General features: G+C 58.0%; 1 protein-coding gene across 1 annotated transcript; it reads right to left on the bottom strand.

Moving 5' to 3' along the window:
• Positions 1-1,637: 1,637 nt before the first annotated feature.
• LOC123345787 (class I histocompatibility antigen, F10 alpha chain-like) lies at positions 1,638-12,677 on the bottom strand. Its single transcript, XM_044982835.1, has 7 exons — positions 12,461-12,677; positions 9,295-9,555; positions 7,666-7,944; positions 6,486-6,761; positions 2,815-2,931; positions 2,434-2,465; positions 1,638-2,039 (listed from the first exon to the last, which is right to left on the bottom strand). Exons 1-7 carry the CDS (start codon positions 12,519-12,521, stop codon positions 1,980-1,982), a joined length of 1,086 nt encoding a protein of 361 aa, XP_044838770.1. The 5' UTR covers positions 12,522-12,677; the 3' UTR covers positions 1,638-1,979.
• Between the last annotated feature and the right edge of the window lie 213 nt (positions 12,678-12,890).

The following is a 12,890-nucleotide window of genomic DNA, read 5'->3' as shown; positions in this document are numbered from 1 at the left end:
GCATGGATCATACGGATGTGATCGCTGTATGGGCAGGCAAATCTGTTCTATCAGAGCTCCGTTACAGAAGACGAAATGACAAAGCATTTTAAAAAAAATCTCCAGACAGAGGCCACAGCAGGGACTCAGCGCACTGCTGCGTGACAAACGTAACGGAAAGCCAAAGAATCAAATGGACGCTCATGGAGGGAGGGAGCGGGGACTGAGGACTCGAGCTATCCCACAGTTCCTGCAGTCTCCAAAAAGCATTTGCATTCTTGGCTGAGCTCCCAATGCCTGTAGGGTCAAACACAGTGTCTGCAGTGGTTAAGGGCATAGCTCGTCAATTTACCCCCACCCACCCAGCCCCAGAAGTAAAAGGGAAAAAAATCCTCTCTTGTCTCTTTTAAATGTCACCCTATGTCTACTGAATGCTGGTGGTAGACGCGATGCTGCGGCACTCAATTGCAGTATCCTCTTTCCCCCTCCCTGGTGGCAGATGGTGCAATATGACTGGTATCCATCCTCATCATCTGCCCGTGAGTGCTCCTGGCTGGCCTCAGGTGAGGTCGGCTGGGGGCGCCTGGGTCAAAATACCGGTCATTCCCAGTAGATGGTACAGAACGGCTGGTAACCGTCTTCATCGTAGCAATAGGGGGCTGAGCTCCATCAGCCCCCCCCCCCCTTTCATGTGTAAAGAAAAGATTCTGTTCTGCCTGGACTATCATAGCAGTGGGATGCTGGGCTCCTCTCCCCCACACTGCTTAATGTCCTGTCTGGACTAGCATAGCAGCTGGAGGTTGCCTTCCCCTCATTTTCATCTCACTAACAAGTCACTGTTTCTTATTCCTGCATTCTTTATTACTTCATCACACAAATGGGGGACACTGCAACAGTAGCCCAGGAAGGCTGGGGGAGGAGGGAAGCAACGGGTGGGGTTGTTGCAGGGGCACCCCCTGTGAATGGCATGCAGCTCATCATTTCTGCGGGATCAGACACAGACCAGCTGTGCTCTCTGGTTCTCTGATACAGTGGTTCTCTAGTACACTTGCCCCATATTCTAGGCAGGACTGATTCTATTTTTAGATACCATAAAGGAGGGATTGACTCGGGGAGTCATTCCCATTTTTGTCTTTGCACCCCCAGCCCATCTCAGCCAGGGGCACCCATGATAGCAGCAGACGGTACAGAGTGACTGATAACCATCATCTCATTGCCAATTTACAATGGCAGATGGTGCAATATGACTGGTAACCATCTCTGCTATCTTGCAAAGGCAAATGAATGCTGCTGTGTAGCGCTGCTGAATCGCCTCTGTCAGCGGCATCTAGTACACATACGGTGACAGTGACAAAAGGCAAAACAGGCTCCATGGTTGCCATGCTAATGGCGTCTGCCAGGGCAATCCAGGGAAAAGGGCGCGAAATGATTGTCTGTCGTTGCTTTCCCGGAGGAAGGAATGACTGATGACATTTACCCAGAACCACCCGCGACAATGATTTTTGCCCATCAGGCACTGGGATCTCAACCCAGAATTCCAAGGGGCGGAGGAGACTGCGGGAACTATGGGATAGCTACGGAATAGCTACCCACAGTGCAACGCTCCAGAAATCGACGCTAGCCTCGGACCGTGGACGCACACCGCCGAATTAATGTGCTTAGTGTAGCCACGCGCACTCGATTTTATACAATCTGTTTTACTAAATCGGTTTATGTAAATTCGGAATAATCCCGTAGTGTAGACGTACCCTAACATGGCTACCCCTCTGATACTATATCCTAACAGGGAGATTGGAGCGAGTCGGCCTTTTGGGAGAGAAGCTGAGGCAAAGTCCTGGCTGCAGAAGCAGAGACGCAAACGCTGCAATACGAGAGCCTGAGGCCCAACACCGAGAGACGAAACTGCTCTAATGACCAGGGCAGGAATCGTCAGAGGACAGAGATCGCCCAGCCAGCGGGGTCAGCAGCTGGGCAGGGTCACTGCCCCTAGCACTGGGGTCTCACACTCCGGGGGTCTGTTCCTGATGATGAGCTGGAGGCAGAATCTCGCCCGCTCTTTGCTGTGGAGAGAGAGGAAAATCGTTCAGAAGCGGCGTTAGCGGGGCCGGGATCCCAGCTAGGGAAGGGGGAGGGGAATTCAGCTCTGGGGTTTCCCCACACTGCACCCCCCCATGCAAACTCCTCTCTATGGGAGCGACCTGCCCCAGGCTGGGAATGGACACAGGGTTTGAACCCCAAACGCAGCACATGACCCTGGTCATACCAGCACCCGACAGACACCACCGGGCTCTGGCTTTTCCCTCACACTCGGAAGCTCCCAGTCGGCTGGTCTGGCCTGCAACAGGCGGCTGGAGTGACGCCCATGACTCATGCAGCCCAGCCCCATCAGTGCCCATATCCCCCCACGCCCATAATGCACTGGGGCGCTGGGCCCTGTACCCTGGATTTACTCACTGGCTGCTGGAGTGTAGCGGGATTCATGGGGCCTGAAACACAAGCAGAGAATGAGGGTCAGTGCAGGGGAGCAGGGTAACCCCTCCCCCGTGGAGACCCCGACCCTCTGTCCCCTTTTACACAGGTCTCCAGTGACCCCAGCTACACCTCACCCAGGCCAGCCCCACCCCAGTGCCCCCACAGCAGGGCACTCGGCGCCCAGCCAATGACAGAGCCCACTCTGCCCCCAGCAGGGCCGGGCTACGGTGATCAGCCCTGCCCCATGGCCCTGCCCCACCTCTGCTTGGGGGGCAGTGGGAGGAGCCATTCCCCCGTGGGCTGGCTGGGCTGCCCCACTCCCCAGACCTCCCCACATCCCGGCTCCGCGGCACCGGCTCTCACCTGCTGATTTTCTCCTCCACAGGACGACGCCGGCCCCTACGGCTCCAGCCAGAACCAGCACGGCCAAGACGATGGCGGCCAGGACCCAGGGGGACAGGGGGCCCTTCTGCCCAGGGGCTGTGGGGTGGAGAAGGGCCCAGGTCACCGAGGGGAGCAGCCGCTGGGGCATCCTCCTGGGGCAGCCACCTGGCCCCGGGGGGAGGGGGGGAACCGGAGTTTGATGAGGTGGAGACACTTCCCACTGAGCCACAGGGGGAGGAGCCAATCACTAAACCAGGGTGGGTGGGGCTTAGGGTTGCCCCACCCACTGGAAGTCAAGGGGCGGGGCAGGCAGTTTAAAGGCTGAGCCCTGTAGCTCAGTTGGGAGAACGCGGCAAGAGGAGACAGACACCTCCTGCCTGCTCCCAGAGTTAGCGCCGGACCCAGGTGCACCCTCAGCAGGAGGTACCAAGTGGCCCAGGGGCAGCCGACTCCAGTCCGGCTGCAGTGCTGCCGGAAGCACGGTCAGCGTGTCGTGGCTGGATTCCCCACCACTGTTAGGGCCCTGGGCTGGGACAGTGCAGTTGGGTGGGCCCACATCCCCCTACCAGCCTTTGATGGCGTCCCTCACTCCTGCTGAGACCAGAGGGACGATCCCACACTCAGTCGTGCCTATGACCAGGTGGCCCGCATCGACGGAGCTGCGACAGACCTCCAGAGAATGGCCAATTAGCCCCAATTTGAGCTCACAGTGGATCGCCTCTACCGTGCTGACCGAGACCCAGAAACCTACGAGGTTCGGCTCCCGTTGGTCGTCCCTCGCTGCCATCGGAGGGACGTTTTGAAACTTGCCCATGAGGCCACTTGGGGCAAGAAAAGACCTTGGCCTGAGTCCTATCTTGCTTCTTCTGACTGACGGCCCATTGTGAGGCAAGGGACGACTGATGCTCATGCCCCAAGTGCCAGCTGGCCGCCTTGGTACCCTTGCCCATAGTAGGGGTCCCCTTCGAGCGAATTGCAATGCACCTGGTGGGACCCCTCCTGAAGAGTAATGCTGGGTTCTGCTATAGCCTCATCCTAATGGACTGCGCACCCTGCTTCCCCGACGCCATTCCAGGTGAACCTTCTGAAGCCGTAGCATACACGTGAAGCGCTCCTTGTCCTTCCAAGCCAGCCTTAGGTCCCCAAGTCTCTGATATGGCTAAGATCAAGGAGCCCCAGCTGGGTGACACCCGCTCACCAGAACAACAAAAACAGGCCCAGTGCCTGCTGAAACCTTCCGTGTGACTTTCACCGCACTCCCAGGCCAGGCCAGAGCCGTGCAGCACACCATCCAGACACACCCCGGGAGCGGGGGTCTGGGAGACCACCTCCCCTCTCCTGCGACAGACCCAGGAGAAGAAGGAAGTCCAAGCAATGGTGGAGCTGGGAGTCACAGAACGGTCACGGAGCGAGTGGCGCAGTCCCATCGTGCTGGTTCTGAAGCCAGCTGGGACTCTCTGATTCCACACAGACTTCCGGAGGGTAAACGCGATCTCAAAGTTCGACGCATACCCAGTGCCCAGGATCGATGAGCTCCTCAACACTTGACCTTATGCAAAGATCCCCTTGGACCTGAGCTCCAGGGAGAAATGTGTCTTTGCCACTCCGACCTGGCTATATCACTTCACCCAGATGCTCTGCAGCCTCCACGGAGCCCCGGCGACCTTCCAGCCCCTCACAGTCCACCTCCTGAACCCCTAAATGGAGTACGCTGTGGCCTGCTTGGACGATGTAGTGATTTACAGCCGCCTCTGGGAAGATCATTTAAATCAAGTGGCCGCCGTCCTTCAGACCCCACGGCACGTCAGACTCACTGCCAACCCAGAAACATGCTGGATCGGATGGCAAGTGACTCCATACCTGGGATAGATGCTCGGCCCAGGTCTGGTATGCTACCAGGTGCTACCGACGGTTTGTGCCCCCCACTTGCATCAATCACAGTGCCCCTCGTGGCACTCCCTGACCAAGAACAGCCCCCGCCGGGTGTGTTGGTTGGCCGAGTGTGAAGACGCCTTCCAAACCCTCAAGGAAAGCCTCTGTCAGGACCCCGTGTTGTTCACACCGGACTTTAACCGCGAGTTTCTGGTCCAAACAGATGCTTCAGAGGTGGGGCTTGAGGCAGCCCTTTCCCTGGATGGAGACGTGATTCCTATCCTCTACCTCAGCTGAAAGCTTTTCTCCCAGGGATACAGGCGCTGGGTCATAGAGAAGGAGGCCCTCATTGGCAAGTGGGCCATTAATGTGCTCCGATATTATCTTCTTGGGTCCCCTTTCGTGCTGCTCATCGACCACGCCCCCCTCAAGGGACTAGCCCCCCCATGAAGAACTCCACCACCAGGCTAATGTGGGGGTACCTCACCCCCCAGCAATGTGCCTGTACAGTCAGACACTGGGCAGGTGAGGAGAATGCCACTGCCAACTTCTCATCTTGCTTAGGGGGGAGCCCAGAGGCCAGCTCTGGAGTCGTGAAGCTGGACTTGAGGAGGGGTGTGTAATGAGGCGGACTGGCCTCCCCCTGAACCAGAGCGGGAGGAGCCACCTGCTAAACCATGGTGGGCGGAAGACGAAGGATAGATGGGATGTGTAAAGGCTGAACCCTCCAGCTCAGCTGGGAGAAAGCGGCCAGAGGAGACAGACGCCTCCCGCCTGCTCCCGGAGGTAGAGCCTGAGGAGAACCCTGGCTGCGCTGAAGACTGGCCAGAGCTGCTGCTGTCGCCGCCTGACCTGGACCCTGCAGAGTTGCTGGGGCCACCGCTGGACACCTACACCCATGGACCGAGGCACACTCCGAGGGGAAGCTAGGAAGTGGCCCAGGGACAGCCGACTCCAGTCCGGCTGTTGGCATGCTGCAGCCAGATCCCTGTGGACGCAGTGGCGGGACGCCCCACCACTGTTAAGGTCCTGGGCTGGGACATGGTGGAGTTGGGTGGGTCCGTGACACCACACCCCCTGCCACCCACCCCGCCCCAGGGTGGCAGCCTCCCCACTTAGGCCAAGAGGCCTGCGTTTGTCTGCCGTCTACCTGAGCCAAGTTGCCAGGCAATAGACTGCCTACTGCTCTGCCCCGCCTCAGAGGCCAGAGAAGCATCCCGGCCTGAGCCCCGAGGCTGACCACTGATCTGCCCTGATTGCAGACCAGAGCCCCTGTTTGTTGTGCCCCTGCCTAAGGGCCAGGGCTCACAGTCAGCTCGTTTGGCCTGTCCCACCTAAGGGCTGCTAGAGCCTTAGACCATTAACCTCACTGCTAATTCCCCGGCTGTGGGCGGAGCCCCATGACATGGTGTGGTGGGGTGGCCTCCCGCTGAGCCAGACGGGGAGGAGCCACCGATACCCACTACACTGAGCAGGGAGGTAGATGGGGATGGGCCACAGAGGGTGGATGCTCTGCTGGGCACTGCCAGCCACAAAGCAACCGGCCCCTTCCCTCGTAACAGAGTCAGCCTGTGGAACTCACTGTCACTGGATGGCGCCATGGACAGAAACGTAATGAAATTCACCAAGGGATCAGCCATTTCTGTGGAGCACACGAATATCCAGAGCTAGAAGAGTTCGCTCTGACGATGGTTGGGGATATTGAGCCTCCTGCCGCAGGGCTGCCCCCATCTCTGTAATTCCCATGGGGCTGTGCCCTGCCATTCACCCCCCCTTACCCCAGACGAGCGTGGGCTCCCCCAGGCTGCTGTGCTCCACCTGGCAGGCGTAGCGGTGCCCGTCCTGCTGCAGGGAGATCTCCAGGGACGACTGCGTGTAGTAGGTGCCATCGGCATTGGGCAGGATCCCGCTGGAGTCCGTTTCCGCCAGGATGTCTTGTCCGTCCCGCACCCAGGAGACGTGGATGGGACGCGGGTGAAAGCCCCTGGTGCGGCAGGAGAGGGTGACGGAGCCGTCGGGGGCATCTCTGCGGGAAACCAAGACCTTGGGGGGCACTGGGGAGAGATACAGTGTGTGAGTCTCATGCCAGGAACTGGGCCATGTAACAGACAGGAGAAAAAGTCCAGCAGCGTATCAAGTACTCTCGTGTGTGAGACCCGGTCTGCATCCATTTACACTGATTTGTAAATGGAGCCTGTTAATCTGGTGTAAATCCCTTCTGGAGACTTACTGCAGATTTCCAAACACCCCTCGGTGCCTAACCCCGGTGATTTCAGGGGGAGTCAGGCGCCTCCATTCAGAAATCCCAGCTGGCCCCTGTCTGCATCTCCAGGTGCTTAAATCCCTTTGTCATGTGGAGTCTACTGTTCCGGTCCATGTCTCTGCCCTCAGCTGCTGTGGTGCCAGCGCTGGGCAGAACCACCTCAAAGCAAGTTTTTTCTTTGTATAGTGACAACATGCATCCCCTGCCCTTGCCCCCCTCAGCCCCGCCTCCTTCACACTCACAAACAGCTGAGCATTTTGCAGCTCAAATGTGCCAAAAAAATCAACTCACAACCTAGAGCTGAGACGTTTCAGCCCGAAAAGGGAAGTCTGAGGGAGCTAGAAGCTGACAGGAAAGGCCCTGCAGAACAGAGATGCCCAGGCAGCCAGAACCGGGTAATAACCTGCCTGCTCTAATAACAACCCAGAGCTCTCATCGGTCAATCTCAAAGTGCTTTACAAAGGAGGTTATTGTCATTATCCCCATTGCATATGTGTGGAAACTGAGGCACAGAGCAAGGGAGTGAGTGGCCTAAGGTCACCTGGGAGAGCTGGGACTAGAACCCAGGTGTCTTGAGTCCCAGCTCAGTGCACTATCCACTAGGCCACACTGCCCCTTCCAGACATACCCACCTCCCACTGGTATCCCTGTCCCTGTCACCCACACCCCATGACGGATCCCCTCTGCTCACTCACCCTGCTGCTCCAGGACTCCACTCCCATGCTGCACCAGGCGCTGCAGGGTCTCCGGACACTCGGACTGCAGCCACCACTGGACGTACTGAGTCCAGGCCTTGTCTGCCGACTCCCAGAGCTGCTTCAGGGCGAAGGCCGGCTGCACGGCTGTGACCCACATCCCCGTCTGGTTGTCAAAGCTGATGAAGTCCCTCCCGTCATAGGCGTATTGGAACCTCGGGTCCACGGGGGCCTGGTCGCTCAGGGAACAGCCCATGTGGAGCTGTGCGGTGTGAATCCCTGCGGGGGAGGGAGAGAGCTCAGACCCTGCACTGAGAGCTGGGAAATGGGTCTGTAGGCGGGTGGGGTCAGAGGTTGCTTGACTGGACAGTGACAGCGGCACTTTACCATCTCTGACCGTGCGCCTGGCCTCATGCTGAGCTAGCGAACAATCCCAGAGGATGCTGAGGAGCAGGACAGGTCAGAGCAGAACCACGGGAAGGACTGAGGGGTTGGAGCCCTGCCGGACAGTTACTGAGCTCCTGGAGTCTCTGCACCAGTGAACATCCCATACTGGGTGAGACCAAGGCCTGACAGTGACCAACACCCGGGATTCAGGGGGAATGCACAGAACAGGACAATTTTGGACTGATTCATCCCTGTCTTCCCCTCCTGGCTTCTGGCAGGCAGAGGCTCAGGGTTGTCCCAAGCATGGGGCTCCATCCCTAACCATCTTGGCTAATAGCCACTGATGAACCTACCCTCCAGGAACTTATCTAGTTCTTTGCTGAACCCAGTTATACTTTTGGCCTTCACAACATCCCCTGGCAGTGAGTTCCACAGGGTAACTGTGGATTGTGTGAAAAAAGTACTTCCCCATGTTTGTATTAGATCTGCTGCCTATTGATTCCATCAGGCAGCCCCTGGTTTATTATTGTGGGAAAGAGTAAAGACCACTTCTCTATTCACTTTCTTCATCCCAGTCATCATTGTATAGACCCTGTCATATCCCCCTGAGCCGTCTCTTTTCTGAGCTCAACACCCCGCATCTTTTTGGTCTCTCTCATACAGAAGCGGTTCCATACCCGTGATCATCTTTGTTACCCTTTTCTCTGAGCCTTTTCCAGTTCCACTCTGCCCTTTTGGAAAAGGGGTGACCAGACCTGCACGCAGTATTCTAGGTGTGGACGCACCATGGATTATATAGAGGCAATATGATGTTTTCTTTCTGACTATCTATCCCTTTCCTAACGGTTCCTGACGTTCTGTTAGCCTGAGGACAGGCTGTTTCTGCAGAATTGTTATTTTTCGTTAAAAATTTTTGGTTTTGCCAGAAAACATTGATTTTCTGTTGGGGAAATTGAAAGGGAAGATCCCGGGACTGCCCGTCTCCCTGCCTGGGATTCTCCTGAGAGGGAATTTCTGAAAAGTTTCCTTCCCATGGAAACCTCCCATTTCCGACTTCCCTTCCGATCGGGAATGAAACCACTTCTGGGAATGGGAAATTTTCTGTGGGAAGAAAGCTCCATGTTCCAGCCAGCTCTGGTTTGGGCAGCACGTGGCACAGCGAGGCCCCAATCCCCAGTGGGAGTGATTCTGAGCAGGCAGCTCTCACGTGTCCATTAATAACGATAACTCTCAGACACTCACCGTCCGTCTGGTTGTACAGCTGCATCCACCTCCTGATATCTCCTTTAGAATTCTCCTCATATGTCCGGAACTGCTGGGTCTTTCTCTGGAAAAACTCGGCACCCACGGCCTGTTTTGCCCACTCCTGGGTGGCTCTGACCTCTCGCGTGTCGCTTCTGTAGTACGCAATCTGAACGTCATCCACCTTGGTGATCATGGTGAAGTGATTGGTCCTGTCTTCGTGTGTGATGATTGTGATTAGCACGGCCCAGCTGTGGCGTCCTAAAACAACAGGAGCGAGGTTGAGTTAACAAGCAGCTTCCTCCCTTGCTCAGGGGACACCAGGGTCACCCAGTGGGGACCAGCAGAGACCTCCCAGTCACATCCCCCTGCCCTCAGCCCCATCCTGGGCGAGGGACAAGCTGGGATCCATCAGTAACTCAGACCGCGTGGAGCCGAGGGGGACTCAGGAAGGACGATCTCTCAGCCTGAGCCTCTGAAAGCCGGCGGCTTGTTTGGTGGAAGGGGCAGACATTGGTGGGGAGGGCAGCTCCCACCAAACAACTGCCCCCTGCCCCCCGTCAAATGCCCTCAGGCTGGGAGGGGTGGATGTGCCAAGTGCTTACAGCGGAATCTGGGGTGCTTGTGTCGTGTGTGCATTTCTGGAGTGTTTGGTGAGCATGTGGGGTGTGTGCGTGTGATGTATGTGTGTGTTATCTGCATGTGTATACACGCAGCAAAGAATCCTGTGGCACCTTATAGACTAACAGATGTTTTGGAGCATGAGCTTTCGTGGGTGAATCCCCACTTCGTCGGAATATAAGGTGCCACAGATCCAGACTAACACGGCTCCCCCTCTGATACGTGTGTATACACATGTGTGCCATGGGTGTATGCATGTGGGGGATGTAAGGCACTTTGTTTTCAGTTTTAACTGACTTTTTACTGAATAATTCCCGGGTTTTACAGAAGCCGTTATTTGGTGTTTACTCATTTTTCACCTCAATTTTGGCTCACGTGGAAATACTGATTGTGGTAAGAAAATCCAACCTGTGACATCAGGTCAGTGTGTTTGTGTGAATAATAAATTAATCTAAGTGTCAATGGAAGGCTACCTGTGAAGGTAAGGCAATAGAAAGAAAGTTGCACACACACACACACACACACACACACACACACACACACACACACACACACACACACACACACACACACACACACACACACACACACACACACACACACACACACCAGTTCCTGAAATAAACTATATTAAACTGCTTTCACTTTCAATAGTCAGACTTTTCCCTCTGTTGCTTTTTTTCTGTCCTCCCGTCCCCCAGTATTAACCCTGACATTGACTCAAAACACTGGACAGTTAATATCTAGTACTGATTTTCACCCATTTTAAAAGATGTTTCTAATTAACACTGATGAATTCCCAGAAAAATTTAAACAAAATAAAATCTGAAAACAAGGGGCTTAGTGTGAGTGTGCACGTGGGTGTGTGTGCACGTGGGTGTGTGCAGGCTAGTCTTGCTGGGATGTGAGCTTCTCAGCCCCCCCCCCCTTTCTGTGCCATAGGCAGGGTCAACAAGCCCCCTACCCCGCAGGGAAAGCAGCCCCCTGAGTTTCCCTGACTAGGGTGTCTGCCACGCAGCATGGCCTGGGGGGGGTGAGATGGCTGGTGCAGACAGGCTGCAGGAGAGGGCAGGACTCCCCTTTGCTCCTCAAAACATAAGTTGCTTTTTTTGTTTGCACCTTACCTGAGCCCGGTGCCCCCCTGCCCCCCAGCCCAGTTACTGCACAGCGGTGCCGGAGCCGGGGCACCAGGGGTAACCAGAGCTCGCCCCCTTCTCATTGGTGACATGGAGTTTCGCTGAGGTTACGTGACCCACTGCTGTATTTACCACGACACCACTGCCCGCGAGGGTCGCTGGGAGGGCCCCCTCTGCTCCAGTAGCGCCGGCCGGCTCCTCTCCCTGTGTCAGTCACCCTGGTTTGACATCACCCCTAGGGGTGGGGGGCGGTTCTTGGGCTGGCGTGTGGGGATTTCTGGCAGAGCCCCCAAAGCAGGATGGGGGGACGCGGCTCAGGCCCATGGAGGAGACAGAGCCGAGGGGCTGAAGGGCTGTAGATTTCAAGGCCAGAAGGTCCATTCGCTATCTGGACTAGGGCAGCACCTAGGAGCCTCCATCGTGGCCAGGACCCGGCTGTGCAGGTGCTGCTCACGCCCCTCTGCGCTACTGTACGGCCGCCCCATGGGGTGCCCCCCACCCAGGGGCGGCTCTACCTTTTTGGCCGCCCCAAGCAGTCATGCGCGAGAGGCACCCCAGAGCCGCGGGAGCAGCGGACCTCCCGCGGGCATGACTGTGGAGGGGGCGCTGGTCGCGCGGCTCGGCTGGACCTCCTGCAGCTGCGGGCGGTTCGCAGGTCCCGCGGCTCCGCTTGAGCTGCCGCAGTCATGCCTGCGGGAGGTCCAGCCGAGCCGCGGGACCAGCGAAACGTCCACAGTCATGCCTGCGGCAGGTCCGCTGCTCCCGGGGCTCCGGTGGACCTCCCGCAGGCATGACTGCAGCACGTCCGCCGGCCCAGCCTGCCGCCCCCCCGGGAAAGGGCCCCCCCACGCTCATGCTTGCCCCACTGGGGTCTAGAGCCGGCCCCGCCCCCGCCAGCCCCACGCCCAGCTGGTAACTAGCTGTGGTAGTGCCCGGGGCCAGCAAGCATCTTTGTGACCCCACCCGAGTTTTTGTCATACTTCCACCCCTGCAGCTTTGTGCTCTGGGTGGCTTCCCCCCTCGCCCCGCCCTGGTTACAGCCCTTCAAGCCCTGGGTGTAAACTGCTCCAGTCACCCCCCCACCGCGTCCATCATTCATGGAATGTGTCGCCCCTCCCCCCCGTTACGGGTAATCAGCATTAACCCCTCTATGGGCGCTGCTGCTGCTGGCGGGGGCGCTGCCTTCAGAGCTGGGCGGCTGGAGAGCGGCTGGCTGGGGCGCTGGTGTTCCCGGCGGTGTGGGAACCCCGGGATCCCAGTTTGTTCAGCCCCCGCGACCCCCCGAGAACCTCTTACGCCCCCGGAAGGCCGCACCCCCCAGTTTGCGCCCCCCACGCGTGTCCGAGGGGGCTGCCCGGCCTGTTCCGGTGACCCCCCCAGCTGGAGTCCCCCAGCCCCCCCGTACTCACCGCCCGCCGCGGCTGGAGCCAGGAGCGCCCCGCAGAGCGCCAGGAGCAGCCCCCAGGCCATGGGGCCGGGGTGGGGGGGGCAATAGGCGCCGCTATGAGACAAAGCCCCGAATATCCGGACGTGGGGTCACCCCGCACGCGGGGGGCTCGGCCCAGCGGGGACAGGGGAGCCGGTCAGCCTGGCACAAACCCCCCGCTGTGCCCCTGGCACTAACTCGCACGAGCGCTGTCCCGGCACTGTCACTTTCACGTTCTGCAGAATCACTGCTGCCTGTGCCCGTCCAATCAGGACGCAGGCCGAGGCTGTTCGTCATCGGTATCCGGGCAGACTGGCCTGGGCCCGGGGGTGCGAAGGGCTGAGTGGGGCGGGGGCTGCAGGGCCTGGCGGAGCCCGGGGGGCTGGGCCCGCTCTGGGGCAGGGCACCGGGTA

The sequence above is a fragment of the Mauremys mutica genome, chromosome 12, assembly GCF_020497125.1.
Source record: "Mauremys mutica isolate MM-2020 ecotype Southern chromosome 12, ASM2049712v1, whole genome shotgun sequence".
NCBI lineage: Eukaryota > Metazoa > Chordata > Testudines > Geoemydidae > Mauremys > Mauremys mutica.
The sequence above is the reverse complement of the archived record's forward strand: the minus strand, read 5'-3'. Positions and strand labels throughout refer to the sequence as shown.